Raw genomic sequence first — 22,264 nt, 5'->3', positions numbered from 1 at the left:
TGGCTCGGGGCCAATTTTCCCTGAGAAAGCATCGCGCTAAGAACAAACCTTTCTCTTGCTCCCCGACACTAGTTAGATTGCTAAGGTCAATCTTTCCGCTGGCATTGTGACTTCCGTTGAGAATCGCGACAAAGCACGATATCTTACAATGGTTCCTCTTCTTTGATTCGTTGCGTTTGTGTCGTCTGTAGCATTCGTCGAGCCTCAAACACCGAGGATCGTTGGTTGGAGAAACAAAGAGGCGCTTAGTAATTGCTTAACCCTTCTACAGTTTAATAGAAATAAATTTCATCGAAGAAATTAAAATCTAATTACGGTACAAAAATTATAAGTATTGATACGTTTCCAAAATTTCAGATGGAAAATTTAAATTAGAAAATAGAAAAATCATTTTTTTAATAATTGTAACTATAAAGTATCCTGGATTATTTGACGTGTCAAATATTTATGCTAAATTGAACAGCTCTGATGCATCCTGATGACTAACTCTGTCTCAGGTTAAATAGTTTCGTACTTGAGGTTCTGCCCAATTGGGATAAATTGTCGAAGGGTTAACACAGATTCGGAAACCCCAAGGCGTGATAATTTGAGGCTCGACTTTGTACCGCATCATCGATCGAAATCTCCTTACGGCAACGAGGAGAACGGCAACTGATATAACAGGACTAGGCAAATGCTCGAAATTCATCGTGGATTATTACCAAAATTCCTGGCATCCTTGCCTACAACGCTTGTTGACTTGCACGTACGTGATTCGTCGCGAGTTGCGCCAGGAATTTCGGTCACTATTATATTATTGCGTTCTGACCAGCTGTCCGTTTCCTTGTTTCGTGCCTTCGAATTTCAACCACGTGGCTGATCTTCCTGTCGACCCGTGTCGATTATAAATTGAACCGTCCGATTCGACTACACCGTATAGCACATTGCAGAAATACAGCAACTCTCCAAAAAGTAATTATATTCCAATTGTTTTCTAAATTCTTCCTTGAAATTAGTATCTAATGATGCAACCCAAATTATTTTCGCCTCAGTTTATTTCAATACTCCTGTATTAATCACGTGCCAACAGTGGCGAAAGAGAAGTTCGACTGCCAGAGGCAAAATAAAAAGGTGAAAGGAAAACTTTGATTCATGTCGCGACAGTAGAATACGAGCCAATTTCGCTGGCAGGGCTAATAAGGGCAATTCATCACCTTTCTCGTGCTTCAGACAAACGTAACACCATTGTCAGTGTTCCGCGAGTTTAATACAAAATCCGGGTGCAGGAATGTTCGTAGCTTTTGTGCTTTCTTTTGATTGATGAAACGTGTTTCGTGGTGTTGTCTCATTTCTGACATACAAAATTAACGACGCGTCTATATTAAATTTACTTTACAAATAAAAATTATCGATATTAGCGACTGAAGAGTTCTGAAAGTTCGATCCACGTAAACGCGCTCTACTTACCAGCCTCTTGTCTGACCATACCGTTCCTATACTACTGAAATCCGGGACGGCGCGGTACTAATAGACCGTAAAGAGGTGGTCGCGGTACCGAGAAATAGTATTGATCAGTTCTAACAAGTTCGAAATACATATTGTTCGAGTACCATGGTGAAACACGGGTGCTGGAATTACAGGAACCATAAAACCATGCGTAAACAAGCGACCGAGTAATAAAGTCGGTAAGGGAAAAAGCAAAGAGAGTAGAGTTAAGAAGCTCGCAGAATAAACGACAAACACGGTGTTTGTTTCTCGCGAAACGATTGCCTCCCAGACGAGCTATTTTGCACTCTGGTGAACCTGATAAATTCTTCGAGAACATCGTCAGACACGCGAACAAACAAGATCCTGGTAACTGTTTAATAGAACACGGGGGAAAGGAGGCCACGGTGATCCTGTCCTCTCCAAATATTATCCCCGAACGTTGAAGGGATGAATAAACAGACGGAAGCTAGAGTACATCTCATTAGCCTAGTTTATTTGAAAACACGTTACGACATTTATTGAGATCGAGAGAAGCAAGAGTGCCATTCAACTCGTACGATCTTCCTTCGGGTTTCTTTCAGCAGTTTTTGAGATTCGTTTCAGCGAGCATTAACTTTCGATTCAAAGATTGGTTGCTTCTAATTATGAAGCTCTAATTGCTGTTTTATTTTCCTATGCTGGTCGTCTTATCATCCCCGAAACTATCTTTAAACATTTTTTTTCATGAATAGTGTAGAAAAGGCAAGGTAGGAAAAGAATGAAAATATTCCGTGTAACAATCTGACATTAATAAAGAAACAAACCTGGCTGGTTCGAGGGTGCTCGAAGTGCACTTCACTTTCAATACGACCACGTTCACAATGTGAGATGGTTCGTTACGACATTGTTGAAAGTGCAACGTCCTGTAGACTTGTTTTGATCGATTTCAGTATGGCTTGTCGTTAGAGGCTAAATGCTTCTTAGGCACTCGATTCTCGAGTGCTAAGGAGCGACGACTAGCTCTTCACAAAGTCTAAAATGTTGGTGCAATATTCTAGTGTTGATGATTCTGATTGCTCAAAGTTGTCGAGATAAAGATTTTATTAAAGTAAATTAAGTAATTAGGTAATTTAATAATTTTGCTATGGTGATATTATATTCTTTCTCATGAATGACAGAAAAGTCATATGTGAAATTTTAATTATGTTGGTAATTTTGCTCCATTTCCGGCACGACTCGTTTCTCACACGTGATTAAAAATGCAAACGTAACAGATTGTGGCAGAGTGTGATAATCTCGAGAGAGTATCATCCCTCTTAATGGATCTTACACTATTTATCCCCTGGTGAGCGACAATAGCCAACGCGAGCAATCGTTATAATCGATCAACTGTTCATCAGCGAGCGGAAATGGACATTGCAACGCGTTTGCACGATTGATACGATTGGCGTTTTGGCCACGTTTAACCACACGAAATAATCCTGCAAGTTGGAAAATTGGTCATTCCCGGAAAATCGTATTATTTGTGATCGTTCGTGTATCAGAATCGAAATTCTATTAACCGTTAAAGGTTTTTCTTTTATTCGAAAGTTATTCGAATAATGCCTAATTACGGAGGAATTCTCTGGATGAACTGTCAACATTCCTTGAGAATTAACTAGGGGGATCGATTAACAGTGCCGGACAAACTCCTGTAATTTCTCCAGGTCGCCTCGAACATCGCTCGGTCTAATCTCGTTCCAGCGATTTACAACTGTTCCAAACTCCGGCTGGACCGGTTCTTATTGGTTTCTGTGCCGTAGCTCCAGGGCTGCATCAGCAGCGGGTCATTAGAGAAACCCTGGAGGGTGCATTCACGTCCTAGAGAACTTCCTTTCTCTCAAACTGTGCAACTGATTCTGATTCTCTATGAAGGAGATCCTATTATCAAAGCGAAACTAGATATCTTACAGAGCTTATTATATCAGTCATCATTAGAACCCAGTAAACAAAATTATTCATCCTAATAATTATTCCTCATATTCTATCAGCATTTCGTGCTTTCTCGATCAATTCTCTGCAGTATATTACGTAAATTAACAACAAATCGTAGGCACCGATAAATACGTCGTGATACGACCTTAAACCGTAGAACATCTATTAAAATTCCCTGGCTAATTTCCAGAATCAACTGGATTGAACTTACCCCGCTGTAAACCGACACAAATAGCAACTGAACGTAAACCGAAATTTCACGACCTTCTAAATTTTCCTGGAGTCAAATAACCGATTGGATTCGTTGTGAAAGTAGACAGCAACGTGCTGTGGTGAAGGTATGAATCATTTTGAATGGTCGCGGCTGAAGTGGAATCATCCGAACCACGATTACTTTCTTCGAAATCGTGGAACTTCCTAAAGCAATAAAGTTTCAAGAAGCATCTCTAACGTGTTACGAAAACGCGGAAACACTCCTTGTCACCTTTTTATAAAACCAAGAGGTTTCCTTCAGGGTTCAGTCCATTTTAAGTAGTACAAACTGGTTTTCGTCAGCCATGGGAAAATATTTTCTATTTTGCATAAGTACGTTAGGCGAATCTATTCTATTTATTATGTTGATGCCTAAAAGAATGGCATTATGAGACTCCTGGCAGCACCAGGTCCTTAATGACATAGCCATCGGCGTAGAAGGGTTAAAGATGACTGATAGGAAAGAGAGAGATATAGGGATGCAAACGTGTATAAACGTAAGATGGAAAGGCAAGGAACAGAAAAGCGTAGGAGAAGGTGAGGCTCCGGGTGCACAGGGGACGCCCTGGGCGCCTGGCTTGAGCGTCGTTGGCGGCGTCGTTGACGGTGGCGGCGGTCGATGCCACCAGATGCCACTGTGGCGCTGTCGTCGCTCGAAAATAAGCTCGCCCAAAAGCTCCACCGACTGCAGTAGCCCGGCATCCGTCGGCGCCGCGGCCAGCACGAAAATTTCCCGCGATTCCATTCCACCGTGTCGCGTTTTAGGTTCGATGGAAGCTCGAGGTTGACGGTGAACAACCGATATCGTTCTAACGATAATAAAAAACGAAGAGAAAGAAAAAAAATTAAGAAAGGAACAACGTCAACCATGAGGTGGCAGCCACGATCAGTGGACTGAGAAGTCTAAGAAAAAGCAGGCCCGCTCTGACTTGACGGAAAACAGAGTGGGTCCTTTCTGGTTCGATCAAATGTGCACGGTGGACAGTGTGACATAGTGCGGCGAAGTAGGCGACGAAGAACACGGGGAGAGAGAAAAAGGCCAGTCTGAGCAGGGAACGCGGGAAGAGGAGGAGGTGGGACAGGATGCGGGGGCACAGGAAGAGGGCGCAGAGCCCCGACGATTTCTCTTCTTCTTCATAGGGGGTACCGTTCCTTCCTTTAACCCGAGCTTCCTCTCGAACCGACCTCTTGCACGGTCAGGTCGCGCCTTACGGAGCTTCTTCGTCGATCGGGTGGCTACGGGGGTGGTTATGGTCGCGATTCTGACCATGATCCTTGTCAATTCGAGACCCTCCTACGTTCGAGGATTCCATTGAAGGAAACCATCGCCCTGTTTCATTGATCCTGATGAAAGAAAACATGATCCTTTCTCTGAGAATCATAAATGTTGGCCCACTTTGAATTTACAGAAAAAGATTTCATTTGAAAGGTGAATCTTGTCGGGTAATTGAAAACACGAGACACTTTTGAGTTTCTGAAATATTGCAGATTCTTTGTCCTGGAAACGCGACCGCGATTCTTGAATCGGTACAGGATTCACGTTGACTCGTCAGCTTTAATTACGTTTCGTTTTTGAAAGGGAATACTCGCGAACGTTTTCAAGGGCCAACCGAAGGGTGGCACGGGTCGGGATTGAATTGGCGAGTTCGAAAGCACGTTCGTGCATATACTAATTGCTGGATAACGATGTAGGCTTGGTTGCTTCCATTTGCAAACTCTGACGCAGTCTTCGTACAGATTGGATGCTTCCTTTCGTTTCGCTGCGGACTTGACAGCGCAATCAACGTGAACACTTAACACAAAGCGTGTTGATTTACGTCGAGTGATTCTGTAAATGCGAAACGTCCCGATCCTGTCCTCCTCGCCCCACCCCCGCTTTAGTAGTGAAAGAAGGCTGGAGCGGGACGGTTTGATCGTTTTGGGTGGTGAGCTTTCGACTTGTCGTAATCGTTCAATTCGGGGAACAATGTTACACGAAAAGGGTTCTTTCAGAGGTTGAAACAACGAGGTGAAAGCTTTCTTTCGAGTAGCTGAGTCATCCGGGTTAAATTAAACTTCGAGGTTCAAAGTTCTTACTAAATTCAAGAAATTCTCGACATTGGTTTCCTCGGAAAAGGTAAATTAAATTTTGAACTTTTAGAAATATCCAATCATTGGAGATACAAAGTTCTTACGAAAGGGATCCTTTTTGGTTTCCATCAATTTTAAGTAGTATAACATTGGTTTTGTCAACCATGGCAGATTGAATTTCGAGTTTCCTGTATCCTCGGGTGGTAAAGTTTGATGTACAAAGTTTCCGCGAAACGAAAGGGATTCTTTTAGGGTTCAATCAATTTCAAGTAGTTCAATATTGTTCTGATCAGCCACGGTAGATTAAATTTCGAACTCGAACGGTCGGGTTTAAAATACAAGGTTCCTGCGAAACGAAGGGTATTCCCTTTAGGATTCGATCCATTTTAAGTAGTGCAACATTGTTTTGGTCAGCCGCGGCAGATTAAATTTCGTGTTCAGATTAGAGATACAAAGTTCCTATAAAATAAAAGTAACTCTTTGGAAGTTAAATTCATTTTAAGTAGTACAACATTTCTTTAGTCAGCCAAGTTAAATTAGATTCTGAAGTTATGAAATTCGAGATACGAAATTCTACGAAACGAAAGTAACTCTTTTAGGTTCATCCCTTTTAAGTAGTTCAACCTTATTTTCGTCGACGAAAATAGATGAAAAGTTAAAAAATTAAAAGCTTCTGAATGCTCTTTACAAGAGCGCTCTTCGCGAGATCTTCCTTCATTACTTAATACACATTTAATTCCTGAGTTTTGCGTACGGGAAAAGAGCGTGTTTTAAACGCCGAGGAAGTATTGAAATAATAACGTTTCCGTATCGAACGGCAACGTTAAAAAGATAAAAAGGTAACACGAAAGATCTAAGTATAGGCGGCGTTCCTTTTCCCTGTCGTGACGCAGTCGCTGTATAAAGTAGACAAAAATGTAGAACGAACAAAGCGCTACACCGGGGATGATTTTACACAGGACGCTTCTTTGAGCTTCTGTGTGTGGAACTTGAGCTTTTTTCTCACGTAACCGAGGGATGCCGAGTCAATAAAGGTACACGGTACACTTTGCGGTCGTGGAGATCTCCTTTCCCCGTCACGGTGAATCGAAAATACGCGCGAAAGATTACAAAATGCGATTTGTCGGGACGCCTTTTGCTTTATAAAATATCATCTCTGCTCCCTTAGATTTTAAACCGCGAAAGATACGATTCTACTAATTAATTAATCCACGCTAGGATTAAGAGCAGTTACGCAATTTTACGAGTTGAAACCCCCGTGAGCACGATCGCGTACAGCAGCTTCAATTAATCGCATGCGTTTCCTGAGGCTCGTAAACAACGATCGCCACAAGAGCTTAAGCACAATTTCGTATCTTTATTTAATCGTGACGTCGGTTGATTGCACCTTTGTTCGAGGAAAGACAGTAGAAGGCAGTCCCCCGTGGAAGGAAGTCAACCACGCGATGCTTCGAGACTAAGTTTTATCCCCTATAAAGCTGGCGCTACGTAAATCAGGGCAATCCAATAAAACAAATCCGTAGTTTGCGGTCTAAAGTGCACGGAAGCATCGAGTGTGGTTAAAGTTCCCTTCGACGAACGTACGAACTAGGCGCGGCAGGGGTGCTTTAATCGTTCGCCTTTCCTCGAACGACAATTTATTAAAAGGAGCTTGCGCGACGCGTTATTGAAAGCTTTAAGGGCGTGCTACGCCCGTTCTGGAGGCTGGTGATGTTCGAATCTCTTGGAATCCAATAAGGAGCGGCGAAGTCGGAAGTAAACGCGGAATCGTAAATACTTTTGTGTAGAAAGGTGACAGAATTCGAGAAAGGGGTGAAGGAAGTTTCATAGGATTACTGTGGTTTGAACCTTTCTCAAATTAGGGTAGTGGCCCTTCGGGAATTAAATTAAGCATACTTCGTCATTTTCAATATTAATTTATTAATTAGAGGAATACAAAATTCTCGCGCATTATAAAAATAAGAAGAAAACTTTTTACTGCAAAATATTTTGCTCCAGTTGGAACTCAATCTAATGAAAACACGTACAATGTTAGGGAAACTTCGAAACTGTGGCAGCGAGGATCAAACTTCTCGAAAAAGGCGAGGCTACGCCTCGAATACCGTAAAAGTTTGAAACGTGATGGGATCCAAATGGAATTGCTCGTCGACAGTGTTACAGGAAGTCGTGAATGGGAAGCTCATAGCTCGCGTATCGTCGGTTCATTGTCATGGTAATTTCTTACACCTAATAGTACGAAATTGGCACGTGCTGTTTCGATGAATGAAGCGATTGCTTCGCGATTCGAATTACTGTGCTTCGTCTTACTTACAGAATAATGAGAAGATAGATAGGGTTGCATCGCAAAACGAGTATTTTACACATAAATTGTGCTTATACATTATATGTTTTTTGAAATGATGTATCATAAATTTTGTGACAATATTTTATGATAGAATCCGTTGTCGATGAAAGGGAAGTTTTATGTTCAAGTATTTCTACAAACAGTTAAGAATCTTGGTGTTGTAATCGATATCGCTTTGAGAATCGCAAATCTTCTTGGTTGATTTATTGAATCTCGGTTTACTTAAAACAACATCGAGATACACTTGTACGATGAAATTTTTTTAGGATCCTCCTGCTATCCCCTGGGATTTATTGACTTCCTTGAAAGTAAAAAAAGCTCAGTATCTGGGGTCAGAATTATTACTAAACAAATTGTACAATGGAATCCTCGAAAAAGATCAATGTATATTTTTAAAGGAAAAGGGAAAAGAAATATAACTCTTTCCACCAAAAAATTATCAAGTTAATAGATTAATTTTATTCAAAAAGAAACTTCAAATATTTTTACAAAAAAGTTCTCGTTTCGAGAAAATGAAGAAGCTTCCGTAGAGAAATGAAGGTAGAAAGAAAATTGTCCAATGAAAGGAGAAACGAATCCGCAGATCGTATCGCCTCATCGACATCCAAGGTGACGACGAGCAGCGAGCACGCCGAGGACGACGACGACGTCCACTTAGGTTCACATCCCTGAAACGAGCACTGCCGTTTTGTCCTCCGAGATGGCGGAGGAAAAGGAGAAGCAGACGTTCCTGCAAAAATTGCTGTTCTACACGACCGCGTTCTTCATCCTCCTCAGCACCTTCAGCCTCTTTGCCTTCCTTTTCTTGGTCCCCTTCGTCATCGACCCCGCCTTCACCACCATCTTCATGCAGTTTGACACTCGGCCAGCCGAGTGTATCACCATCGACGTTGAGTCCAGGAGAGGTGAAAAAAAAAAAATTCTTCATCGACCCCCTCGCGACAATTTCTTACCCCCGATTGGTGTTAGCTTTCGTTGATGTCGTTGCATGCGACCCCCTAGAATTTCTCTTCTAAAAAGACACCTTTTCTCTTCCTTAGGTGATTAGAGAATGTTGATCGATAAAGTAATTCATGGATTATTTAATGGTGATTAGTTTGATCGAGTTTGATTGTGTTTGATGAAGTTCCTTTTATTGGTTTAGTGGTGTTCCTGTAGGTTTTATGGTTAAATGATGGACTTTCTCAAATTTTTGTTAGAAAATATCAATACTTGATAAACACAGAAATTTCGAAATAATTAGATTAAATAAATCCTTAGTGTAACGCATGTTTATTAAAATTTTAATTTATTCTTCCAAAATCGACAGTGATTTTTTGTTTATAATCCGTTCAACGAGACGAGTCAGGATATGTTTACAAATTCACGCGCTCGAAGCAGGGTCAGAGCTCAGTGGTTTCCAGTTCTTCAAACGTTCCAGTCGAGGTTTGTAAAGCCCCCTGTGGCTCGGGGGGATCAGAATACGGCCACGGTATCCCCTGCCTGTCGTAAGAGGCGACTAAAAGGGGGTTGTAATGAAGCGAGGTAGTATGATGTAAAAGTAAGAATAAGAAACAGAAGAAAAAATACGGCAAATGTGTGAAGTAATGTACGATAATTTTCGGTGGGCAAAAAGGGACCGATGTAAAGTTCTTAGAGTACGCCACCCCTAAATGGGGAAACCTGAAATGAAATAAAATGAGGTTTGTGTACTGTGAGCCCCGCCTGTTTCAAGCACGTGAATTTGTACGTGAATTTATAATAGAATATAGGAGTTTCCTCTCCATACATGTATATATCGTTCTTCCACCTTTTTTCAATAATTCTCACGTATCTGTTCGATGGTGTGAGTAACACATATGCATTTGATGTGCATCGAAAATCGAAGGAGTATTTGGAGATATCCGTTGCAACGCGAATGCACCGTCGTTTGTTGCAAGGTATTTAAAAGAAATTGAACTTTTATGATCCTTGACATTTCACATTTCGCAGAGACACATTTATCTTCATATTTATTGTGCTTATCCGTAGTATATCTTAACAATATGTTCTTTAATCTTTAGAATAATGTAATTATTACGTTAATGAATATGCATCGTGTGACAGTGTTTATGCACTTAGGATTTGCATAAAACTCGTGTGTGTTCCATAACATTATATACTAATTTCACAAAATCAGAAAATCTCTAATTAATTTCCAAGCAATTTTTAATTACTATAAATTCCAAAAGTACAAGGACTACCAATGTAGTATACTTTGATCTTTAATTTTTGTTGGCGTAGAGAATGATAGTTTCGTCTCAGATCCATCGTAAACCGGATATACGTGGAAGAAATTGCGGGATATATAAATCGATTCGTTCCAATTCACGAAATAGGGTCACAACCGGAATATACGATTTGCATGAATGATTGAGAAAACTATTTCCAAGCATCAGACGGATGTAACAACGACTGTTTTGATGGACAGCCGATCGACGACTCGCACGATGGAATTAATATTCCATAACTGGTTCCAGTACTCGAAGGCAATGACATTTAATTTAATATTCAGCAAACGATCCTGAATTCGTGACCGACAGACATTTGCCCTTTGTTAATTATTTAAAAGGAGTATGTCACCTGCACGGTGACATACATTTCTGTAACAGCATCGCGACGAAATTAAATTCTATTTTCTGGTTTTAACTCCAGGAAGACAGAACTTCATATGTCACCATTTATTCTTAACACTTTTCTTTTTCAACAGTATCTTTACTAAATCAAGATTTTTTCTCAATGGTTTCCTTCGCGGTATTTAATGCATGAATTTTATTTCGTAGATGGAAAAGAAACGTATCAATATTCCATTTGCATTCGTTCACCTCGTGGCAGCTTGATTTTAATGGAAACAAGATTTAAATGACGTGGATAAAATCTGGATAGATGAGTGATAGGGTCGATAGGGTGGCAAAAGCTTTCTCTGTTCCGAAGCGTTTGTAATCGTGCGCGACCAGCAGGTGCACAGCCGGTATGTCAATCAATTTTTTCGAGTACTCGGAGTGACGTGGTCGTAAAATGTTTCTGTCCGCGGGAATTCATCGTCGAAATTATATTTGGACGAAAATTTCATTTTCCAAATTGCTGATAAATATTGATCTTCGAACTCGTTGCTGTACACGAGGAAACGGAAAAATGAGGCTATAGCATGGAAGCTTTTGATGTTCTAAATAATTGCTCGTTATTTATGGATATCGATATCGATTGCCATTGAAAAACGCAACCACCGCATCGTGCTTCACTCTTTAAATATTTGATCCCCGTAAAACACGCGATCATTAAATTGTGGAGTCGTATGAAATTCTGAAAAATAAATAACATTAAATATTATAGAAATAATTCCAACCACCACAAAATTCTTAAATGGCGTTAGAGTTAAATGAATCTGTTCGAAAATTTTATTATTTATAGTTTGAAAAATTCTCATCAACGAATAATTCTAAAATTTTCCTAATTATGAAATTTTCAATTAACGTCTAGACGCGTCGTCGCGTAATTATGCGAACCTCGAGTCGATGAGTAAGATCGCGATATGAAACGAGTTCGCAAATTGGACGTGTCGCTTGGAGCTTTCGCGTAAACGACTCGGTTATCGATATATCGATGTGATAGTGGCGGTAAAGAGGCACTAGACGAAGACGAGGCTAAGATCGACGCAACTGGTGTCTTTGTATTCACGATATTCGAGCCGGTCTCGAGCGATCCGAACGTACACCCACCCCTTTGATACCCGTTCGCTCTTTCGTCACCCTTGTGCTTACACTTCAGGTCCTCTGTCGAATGCCAGAGGCTGTAGGCTGCAGGTATTCTCCACGTTCGAGTACTTCGACGTCTACTTCTTCATGTACGATATGTATGCACACATACTCGATCATGCATGTACACAGCATCGTATGTTCGTAATTACTGAAATCGAGAATTCTGACTTTAATGCAGTCGCGTTGATTTTTTGCCAATTATTTTTAATAATTTTGTGGTGCTAGAAAAGGCATTTTATGATTTAAATACTGGTGGCTCTGCGAAATGTGAAATTTCAAATTTTAATAAAATAATAGAACTTTGTATGAAATTATACTGTGTACAAACATAACGTGTTGTCTCTCCGAATATCATTCTGTGTTGATTATTCCTGGTGTTTAATATTCTATTTTCATTAGTGTGGTTGCCCCTCTCCTGTCAAATGCACTGTTGGTCTTCTCGTAGATTTCTACTATCTACAACCATGTTATATCAATTTGATTTCGTTGCATTGCAATTTCCGTGTTAGCCCCTATCAAAATATTATGCAACTTTAGTTGTGTAAATATGCATCTGATCGTTAGTAGAATTCAACAATAAATTTACAAATTTTAACTCGCTGTTTTAATTAGAAATCTTTCAGTAACGTTTCTTCATTTCATTCCCATCACTTCACTCACGTGTCTCGTTATTAATCGTTTAATTCTTGAAATGATCCTTCTTCGTGACAATGTTGTTGGGTTAATGCAAACACTTTTGGATGCAGTTGAACAAGTGACACTGATAACTACAAACAGGATGATTAGATGTAGCTGATGTCTGGTAATAGGATTTCAACGAGAACACGAACTCGTGGGTGAATTTGCGAAGGGAAGAAAATGCACGAAGTTAGATTATATTGGATGCCATGCGACAGCTGTGTCGAAGCTAAAGTTAATTAACAGTTACGAGTTACCGTCCCTATTGCAGCAACACCCAGTTGCACTAACTAAAATTAATATTACCATATATGTGTTCAAACAATTTTGCAGCTAATCATTTTAACACCTTTCAATCATTGATATTACTCTTCAAAATTTGAATTCTAATTTTCTTTTCAAAATTAAGTTATCCAAAAAGCGTGACTCAGTGTGTCAACTACATCTTTCTTTTCCGTGAAACTTTCGTGAAAAAAGACGAGGTCAGGGCAAGAATTTCGTAACCCCTGCCTCAGGGACTACCTCGAGAACTTTGCTACAGTTATCTTGTTCTCGAGAATCTGCAGGAAGTCACCGTGCATTCTTCCTTCTCCGTCGATTTCACCCCCTTGTCTCGTGTCCTCTCCCACACGATTTATGCGTTCAATTCTCGTGATCGTGGCACTTCCTCTTGCCTGTATCTTTTATCTAAATTCTCTCTATTTCTCTCTGTTTGTCTCTCATTCCTCGTGTAACGTGATGCACGTCGAAAAACCATTTGTTTCTTAGCATTTGACAAGCGATTCTACCCGATTGAATTTCTCGACTTCGAAATAGAAACACGTTTACTTATGGTAACTATTTTTCAGAAAGAAGAATAGTACACTTTAGTTGGAATCTTGAGCCATGAAAATTCCATCAATTTTCTAAATTCGATACCATTCGAGTATCTAATTTTATTCGATGTATCGTTGAATTTGGGTCACGATATTTCCGGTTAATTACGAATTCCTTGAAATCTAATAAGAAAACTTTTCCACGTGCATCAGTTCTCTGTGTCTGTCGTGAATGGTTGGCTCGGTATCTCTTCTCTCGTCTCCCCTTAAATTTGTCTTCATCGTTGACGAATCTTCAGCCATGAACGATCCGTTGAGTCCAGGTACGAGCAACTGCTCATGGACGTCCTGTAGAGAGGGTTGCACCAAGGAGCTGTACGATTGCACGCAAATACGCGTCAATTACAAGCTACCAATTAACGCGTCCGAGGATAGCGATGAACAAGGTGAGGAAGGCGGGGCGGTAGGAGGTGTCGAGGATGACGAAGACAGCACGACGATGGGCAAACCGCGTTACGAGCGTTCCCTCAGGGAGTATGACTACGTGGAGGACCTCGACGAGGATTTCGCCGAGGACGACGAAGATGGACTGCCGAAACCCTTTCCTACAGGTACAGGACAACGTCCTGTGGTGTCGTGTCTACCGTTTACTTATCTCTAACGATTTCATGGTAAAAGCACCAGCAAATCCTGTTAAATGTTCCTCTGCAAAGAGAAACCCCCTGCTGCATGAGAATAAACGAAGGGGAAGGTGTTTTATTTTTCTTTACGGGAACGTAGCGGTGTTTATACACGCGAGCGTTTTCTGTTAACAGAGTAAATGTTGAAGATAAGAGAAGTTCTTTTCTCTCCTTACAGAAAGCCCTCGTGTGACTTCCTTCTTGATATAACAGTCACTTCCGTATTCTTCTAGACACTGAATTGTCGCACGGGGCTACCGTGAGAAAAGAGACATTCTTAAAAGTTTCAAACTGCTGAGACCTTTTTAGATTTTTTAAATTTCTCTGCTGAGTTTTCCCATATTATCCAGGGAGGCGTGTGGTTTTTATGGAGAGATATTCTTTCGGCATTTAAATGCCTTATTATGGTCCATTTAAGATAAGTATATTATTTATTTAACCTTTGAACAGCGGAAATAATTTAAGTAATTTTGAAAGGAATAAGGTAAAATTAAATTTAAATTGTGGCTCTCTCCATGGTCCGCCGTACGAAGGTTAATTACAATGAAATTTATAGAAAAGTAAATTCAGTTCCTATGATTTTAAACCTTCTCACGTCAGCTCAATTAACATTAAACTCTAAAACACGACAGTTCTCTTCTCTCAAAACGTCCCATACAAAGCCACGGTTCAAACTAACGAAACAGTACCATCCTCACGAACCGTTGCACGCACTTGAGAACATCTTAATTTGACCCAGTTGCGAAATGTCAAAAAGCAAAACTGTCCTCCAGAAACTTCACGACCGTCCAATGGTCAGGTACTTGCGACAATTACAAGTACCCCCGACACGTGTACCCCATAATGTAACAAGGGAATTCATTGTCGCGTGTACGCTAGCATGTACTAGAAATTCCGTAACAAAGTCTACTTGTATTCCATGACGGAAATCTCTGTTGACGGAGGCGAGAGACGACTGTATGATAACGAGGCGAAGTTCGCAGGGCTCATGGGCAACGACTCCGAGTGGTACTTCACCGGGGCCAAGCTGTTCCCCAACGTAAAAGGCTGTGGATACCCTCCAATGCTGAATTGCAGTATTTTCTACCGGCAGTACGCCAACATAGGGCAGAACTTTAGCTGTTACTACTCGAAAGTGGACCCCGGGATAGTCATCAGCGACCTCGACATGTGGCAGGTCTCTACGATTCTCTATAAATTCTCGCTAACGGAGGCTACGACCTGAAAGAAAGTTTCTTGGACGAAACTGTAGACAGGTGTCGGGGTGAACTTTATCTAGGTGCATTACGAATTCCGTCAGTTTATAGCTTCGATGCGGTAAAAGTTGATCAGTATTTAGATCACACGTATACTTAGGTAAATTATCTCTAATTTCTTTCAATATTTAGACTAGTCTTCTTTTTGATAGAAAATTCTTACAGAAATTTTATTCCATTAATGAGACCTTTTTTAATGAGAAGGATACCGCACTGTTATAACAGTGGATTAATTTTTAATTTGTCACCTCGCATTACCATTTCAAATATCAAACCCACTTTCGTCCAGGAAACTCTCCAAGTCGTAACTTCTTGTCAGCTTATCCAATTTGCATTCGGTGTCGTGCGTAAAGTGCATGAACCGAGACATTGCACTTGCGTATGCAACTGCAGCCGTCTGCTCGTGTGTATAATTCAGTTGCTTTTATTTTGCGCTCCACGTTTACTCGGTATTACAGTTGAAATGTACCAGAGAATCTTCCTTTCTTTCCGTACTTTTCATTTGGCGAAACGAAACTGGAGCAAACATCGTTATCGCCTGCTTTCGTCTACTTCTTTTTTCTCTGCGAATCGGTGTGAAACTTTTCCTTTTTTAAATGGTTCTTTTATAAATCTCGATCTTGCTTAAAGACCGGTGTTGGGAGGATGTTGCAAAGGTAAGCAGAGAATAAAACGGCGCGGGGAAATCGGCTCGACGAGTTGTATTGGCATTAGGGCAATCGACGGGGATAAGAATCGGAATCTCGTCGCAGTGACGTGTCCTTTGCTTTCGAGTGTAACCCGGTTACCGCGTTCTAGACATCGCCGATTTACGCCCGGTGCTTGCACGTACGAGTCACGCGAAAAGTGGCCTGTAGTGGTGCTCGACTTTTGTGCGAGTTTACCGTCGACAGGAACGTCGCTCCCGTGAATCGATACTGCAGGTGTATATTGAGGGCATAGTGCATTATGCAGGCAACAGGGCGTCTTTCCCTCCCGTAAATGGTTAAGTACGTAACAGTTGCTCATTATTAACGGAGATCCGTATCTGCTTTAATTGGGACACAAAGACTCGCTGTTGCAAACTCGAGTAATTGATGCTGATTGCGTTCGCCCGTTTTCAACGGGCAAAGAAAGAACGACGAGTGACAAAGGACGATTGAGAACTTCCAGTTACTGGAACTTGTTATCGACAATGCTGGACGAATTTCAGAGCGGTCGTAGAACGTAATTGCACGATAAAAATTCAAAGAAATTATTTTTCTCATAGTACGAAAGTAGAGTTATTAGTTCAATTTCATTCAGAAAGTGCAGCTGCATTTTGCAAGTGCATCGATGCACTTATGAAGAAATTAAATTCCACGTTGTTTTACACAATTTTCTTCTATTTCCATTTAAACTAAAGATAAAACGAGGTTTAATTACGTAGTAAAAATTAGATCGATCGTGTGGATCGCTCGCTAAAGCCACAAATTGGAAAAGGAACAAGTAGGGTAAATAGAAAGAGCGATCCAGCAGCATCCTGGCATGGAAAACGATCTTCCGGTGTCGCGGTTGCAAGGCACAGTGGAATTCCGTTACGTTTACGGAAACGTAGCCGCCTGCACGGTGACGAACAATACGTTTCAAGCGGTCTGAATACCCTCCCGATGACAAAGAGAGGAAACCATCGCACTCGATGGAACTCTAGTGGCGTTGTCCGGAAGAAAAGAAAATTTCTCGCTCCTCCACTTTCCAGGGTGGAATTGAATTCGTGCAAGGCTGCTGGATGACGATTATAAAGGGATAATAAAATCGTCGGTACATGTGTCAATTTCTGAAATTAACATCGCTCTGTAAACATCGTCAAACATTGTAGATCATAGATCTATTGGTGACATAATTCTGCTATTTCTATTGAAGAAATATTTCAAAGATTTTTGATACCTGAAGTAAGATCGAGATTTTGAATATTATATTTTATCTATTATTTCATTTTTAATCTAATTAAAGAAGAGAAAGGAACAAATTCTAATCATAAATTTCCACTTCTCAATTCGAAGGATTTTACTGATAAACCAATGTTTCCATTTTCCATATATTTCTTTACCTTTCTCCACTCTTCAGAGTCCAGCATGAAAAATGAATCCTCGATGGTTCCAAGAAATTCGTGTACAACATTCCATACGACATGTTCCCTTCAGGTGTACATGAATCTGGTGTACGCGATGGCGATTCCGATACCGTCTTTCATAATCTCGGTGATATACCTCACCATCGCCTACTTCAAGATTTACAACGAAGAAGAGGTGGCCCTCGTGGGTGACGAAGAGGACAAAGACGGCGTACAGGGTGAAGGAAGTAACGCGACACCCGTAGCATTGACGAGTGGCGCCCTTACACCTGGTAGCGACGCTTTCAGGGAAGGCCTAGCTAGCTTTGGGCACCACATGCAGGTCGCCATGGCCGATGACAACAGCAGGGAAAGCCTGGATGCGATACCCAACTCGTACTCCATTCAGGGGTAAGCGTCAACCACGAAGACATTAAATTTCTTTACCTTTCCATCTCCCCATTTTCAGCTCTTTAGAATGTTGCTGCATATTTTTGGGGAAATGGTGAAATGTACAAAATTTAGAGCAGAACATTGAAATAAGTAATAGGGGAATTTTCAGAAATCTAATTTTGTGAAAATCGATCTCAGAGGAAAAATTCATTGTTGGATTAAATAGGTGGGCTAGAATAATCTGGCAGTCGAAAAATTGGGGTTCGAATCCTATTTCAGCAATCCGATCGAACAATTTCGTTTTTCCCTTCAATTTATACACTCGTATCAAGTGGATTTATATGGCCATATTTTTCCCTCGTGGAAATCTTTCTATTTTCTTTTCATCCAAAACTTCGGAAAGTGTTTTATATCTCAGTGTGAAAGAAGAAAACTTATAAAATATATAGATTTATAAACCTTTTATTTTAATAAGTATACTGTTGTAAGATGTAACATAAGTGGCTTTTGAAGCATTGGAAGGGTGTCAAGGAATCGTGTATTATCTTGTTATCCTCAGCCTATGTGACACGTTGACACGTCTTTATATTATCTTCAATAGAAACCGCCTAAATATTCATTATTGCATCTAAAAACAAAAATTTCCTAAGTATAGAAATATTAAGTTAAAAATTTTTCAAATGTACCATTGAATCAACCCCTACTTTAAGATTTTTATTAGAAATTCTAACTTTTAATAAAAAGTATTTCTCTGCAAAATTTACTTTTAAATAATGCAAGAACTTAAGGAAAGAACTGAAAGAAAAATTCTCACTTTTCCATCCTGCAAATATAAATGCTGACGTTCAAGTTTCTTATCAGATCGTAAATCTTGGTAACAGTTTAGTCCCGTGGTGCTAGTGATAACGTTACCTTAGGGATTGTTTGAAAGGGTTTCAAGAATTTATCTCAGTCTAACGCGAACTGCATTTCGCTCATTAGATATCGAAGACCAGGTGCTCCCCATGTTACAACTAATAACATTACACCGCAGCTAATGGCAAGCTTGGGGCTCAGTCGAGCGAAAATAAGCGTACTTAATGGGACACTTGGATGGCTTTGAGTGGTTCTCCTTGGCATTTAGAAAACCGCGTTACTTCGCCGCGGGGCTTCCGGTCAATCTGCCAACAGAAAGACGCGAGGTTTAAAAGAATCGTTAATTCCGGTCATGTAATCGCTTTAACGGGAAGATGCCATTCCGTACAGACGATTTTCCACGCGATTTACCCTTTGAAAAAAAGGTGAAGTTTACATGGTAAATCGATGAACGAAGAAATTTAAGATTGAATATCAAATTTGAAGAAATAGATTTCTCGATCCTTAATGGCCTTTTTATGTTAAGTTTAAAGAAAGTCGTCCTCCGAGCGATGCTTTCTTTGTTATCTGTAATTTCCGACGATTTTATGATTGATGCGCTGAAAATTCGCGCAGTGGATTGAAAAAGACGATTCTATGTAATAAATTTTAATTCGGGTTCGCTAGCAAGAAATGTCTTAGACAGTGATTAATAGCGAAAAGAAAAGTTAAAGAAAAGAAGGGGAAGAGAATTTTGAATACCTTCCACTTTGCATTGAGAAACTTTCTGTAAAATTATTAATAATTTCTTCGTCTTTATAGTCATAAAGTAGAAATTTCCACTGAGAGAAGGATGCTTGAACCATCTTAATAAAAATGAGATCAACCTAGAAGTCGAGAAAAGTTGATTTAAAAATGCATCGCCTCGTAAGTGGAACAGGTAGAGCATTTGTCAGACAAGTAGCACAAAGTACACAGGTGAAGAAACAAGTGGAATGGATAGACACGGGCTTTTCAAAGAAGTGAAAAGGGGTATGGTGGGTGGTCAGACAAGTAGAATAGGTATTGTGCATGGTCAGACAAGTGTAACGCGGGTGGTCAGACAAGTAGAACAAGAATGTAGAATGTCAGAGAAGAGAAATGAGTAATATAGGTGGTCTGACAAGTAGAATGGGAATGACGGGAGATCTGACAAGTGAAACGGGAATTGTGGGTAATCAGACAAGTAGATTATGTATGGCGAGTGGTCAGACAAGTGGATTGGGTGTGGCAGGCGCTTAGACAAGTGGAATAGGCAAGTTAGATCGTCCGGCGAGTAATTAATTAAGAACACAATTATTTGTCTTTTTTATCTTATATTTTCTTCGAAAATGACTTTACATTCTGTACGAGATACAAAATTCCATATTTTTCTTTCTCTTCTATTCGGGTAAAATCCATAAAGGAAAGAACACGTTCGAGGTGCATCTTCGCATCGATCCAATCACTGTAAAACCGCGTCGGGATTCTTTTCGCGAGGACAAAAAGCCGATCCCAGTGCATCACATCCATCGAATGGGAAAGAAGGAGTTCTCCGCGTGGAAACGGTTATCGAACGGCCTTTGTGCGCGAGAACAGGCATAAAATGCGCTCGACGAACGGCCAACCTGTGTCGTAGATTGTATATAAATATCGTGCCACGGCCTACACGGTCGGGAAAGCGTCGATATCGGATGATTACGCGGTCAATTTCACCGATGGCCCGCGACACACCGAAGATATCCGATGACCCGACTGCGCAAACACTGCGGCCTGCGCTTGGAATTCGATTAATCTCCTCCTATCGAATCGGATCTATGGCGTCCAGATTTCCGCCCTGTAGGATCCATCGGTTTAACCCTTTCAACGTCATTTAACCCTTTGTTCGACAATCTTGCTTTTGCTTTCGCGCACAATTTCGTAACCTGTATACTGGGTTTATCAGGTACTTCGAGGGTGCTATTCCATTATTCTCACATATTCTATCTGTCTGACTTATTTTGAATTGTTGGCAAGAATTTGATACGCTAGGGTTAAATTAAATACAGTTTAACTTGGAAAATATTTTCAGCACGCGATTATTATGGCATAGAACAGAGGAAGGTAAAATGGGACGACACGAATGCGATGCAGTTAGATTGCAATAGGGCCGTTCGAATGCCTTTGCTTTTAGCAATCCGAAAGCACGATAACGACTTTAGCGTGGAAACTTCGCAACGTGCGACCTGTTTGAACTCTCCCATTATTTAATGTCCTTCCGTGAAATTGTCGTGCACGGTTAATTGGAAAATTTCCTGAGTGGTTTTTGTAGCTAATAGTTGCCGATGCTTTCGATGATTTCTCAGAAATTATAATTGCTCGCACTTTTCATTGCAGTCTAGGAGGAAAAGAATTTCAAGGTTCGAACTTAAATTGCTGTTCGTAAAATTCTCTATTTTTCAAAATTTAAAAATCTACTACCAAAGCGTTAAATTAAATCTTTCGCTTCCGCTTTCGAAACATCTTTCAAATTGCTCTCCGATGAAAAATCAATCTCTGATTCATCTTTGAAGCTAGAAATGTCATATTGCAAAAGTCAGTCACCGAATTGATCGACCCTTTGATACTGATCGCATCGCGATTCGTATTGATACTGCATCGAACTCGTTGCTCGCAACCCATTCGTTTTATTACAAGGATAAAAATCGTTGTATCGGCGTTGAAACGACGCTCGTAACGTCATAATGTCACAATGTTGCAGGAAATTGAATAGGCCAGGACGATGTAGCACAGAACGGAAGTAAATATAAACTGGCAACACGCAGTCTATCGTAAATCAACTGAAATCTTATCAATCTATGTATCTAGTCCTTATTATCTATATTTTTTTGGAACTATCAATAATGATGATCATACAATTTTCTTCTGAAAACTCAGATTATTGTTTCAATAATAAATTACCATCGGTACTTTAAACTTTCGACACGTATCTGCAGTTAGCACAATTGATTCGACGATAGAAAGCAATTGCACGGTTTTATCGTCCGTAGAAAATAAATAATTCATTTCTATAACTTATTTATAGGAACAGTTATGATCGAAACGTAGATGTTATCTTATGTAGGACGATTTTTATAGCTGTGATAACCGTACAAAATGCCGGCTATTTCTACGATAACATCTATAATACCGTGTACAATTTAATATACGCATGTAATAAAAACAAGCTCGAACATGGTTAATCTGTAACCATCTACAACCTATATTTCTATCTCTGACCTAATTTTTCGGATTCATTCAAGATTTATTATATTTTAGTTTATTAATTCGTGTCATTCAGTCCCTAATAATTTTAAAACATAATACATTTCAAATAATTTGTTAGAAGAATTTAGTCAATTTCTGAAAATAAAAGATTTTCGATTTAGTATTACGATTTGTTATAAAATACTTTTTCAATAGTAATATTTTTGAGGTACCTTTTTATTTAGGAGTTTTAAAGTTCATAAAACCAAGTGGGTCCTTTGTGTACAAACGCGAAAGTGTCCACAGGAGAGACACCCACACGATCATCTCAGTTGAAAGCACACTGTTCAACAATGTTGATCTACGGTGAATCGTTTGTTTATCACTGACCAACAATACAGAGTGTTTCTAGAGTGGTGTTGAAAAATGTTC

General features: G+C 40.1%; 1 protein-coding gene across 4 annotated transcripts in view; it reads left to right on the top strand.

Moving 5' to 3' along the window:
• LOC114878625 (cilia- and flagella-associated protein 298) overlaps window positions 1–22,264 on the top strand; it is a 69,932-nt gene that overhangs the window by 39,716 nt on the left and 7,952 nt on the right. Inside the window, exons 1-5 of one of the 4 annotated variants that reach the window (XM_029192643.2) lie at window positions 4,374–4,815; window positions 8,670–8,991; window positions 13,679–13,966; window positions 15,019–15,212; window positions 17,454–17,773. The exons of 1 other annotated variant lie outside the window; for it this stretch is intronic. In XM_029192643.2, coding sequence (XP_029048476.1) covers window positions 8,787–8,991; window positions 13,679–13,966; window positions 15,019–15,212; window positions 17,454–17,773 — 1,007 coding nt within the window. In that variant the 5' untranslated portion in view covers window positions 4,374–4,815; window positions 8,670–8,786. 2 more of the 4 variants (XM_029192645.2, XM_029192644.2) reach the window with 2 other exon arrangements.

The sequence above is a fragment of the Osmia bicornis genome, chromosome 13 (assembly GCF_907164935.1).
Source record: "Osmia bicornis bicornis chromosome 13, iOsmBic2.1, whole genome shotgun sequence".
In the NCBI taxonomy this organism is placed as follows: domain Eukaryota; kingdom Metazoa; phylum Arthropoda; class Insecta; order Hymenoptera; family Megachilidae; genus Osmia; species Osmia bicornis.
Note: the sequence above shows the minus strand (reverse complement) of the source record. Positions and strands in the feature narration are given on the sequence as shown.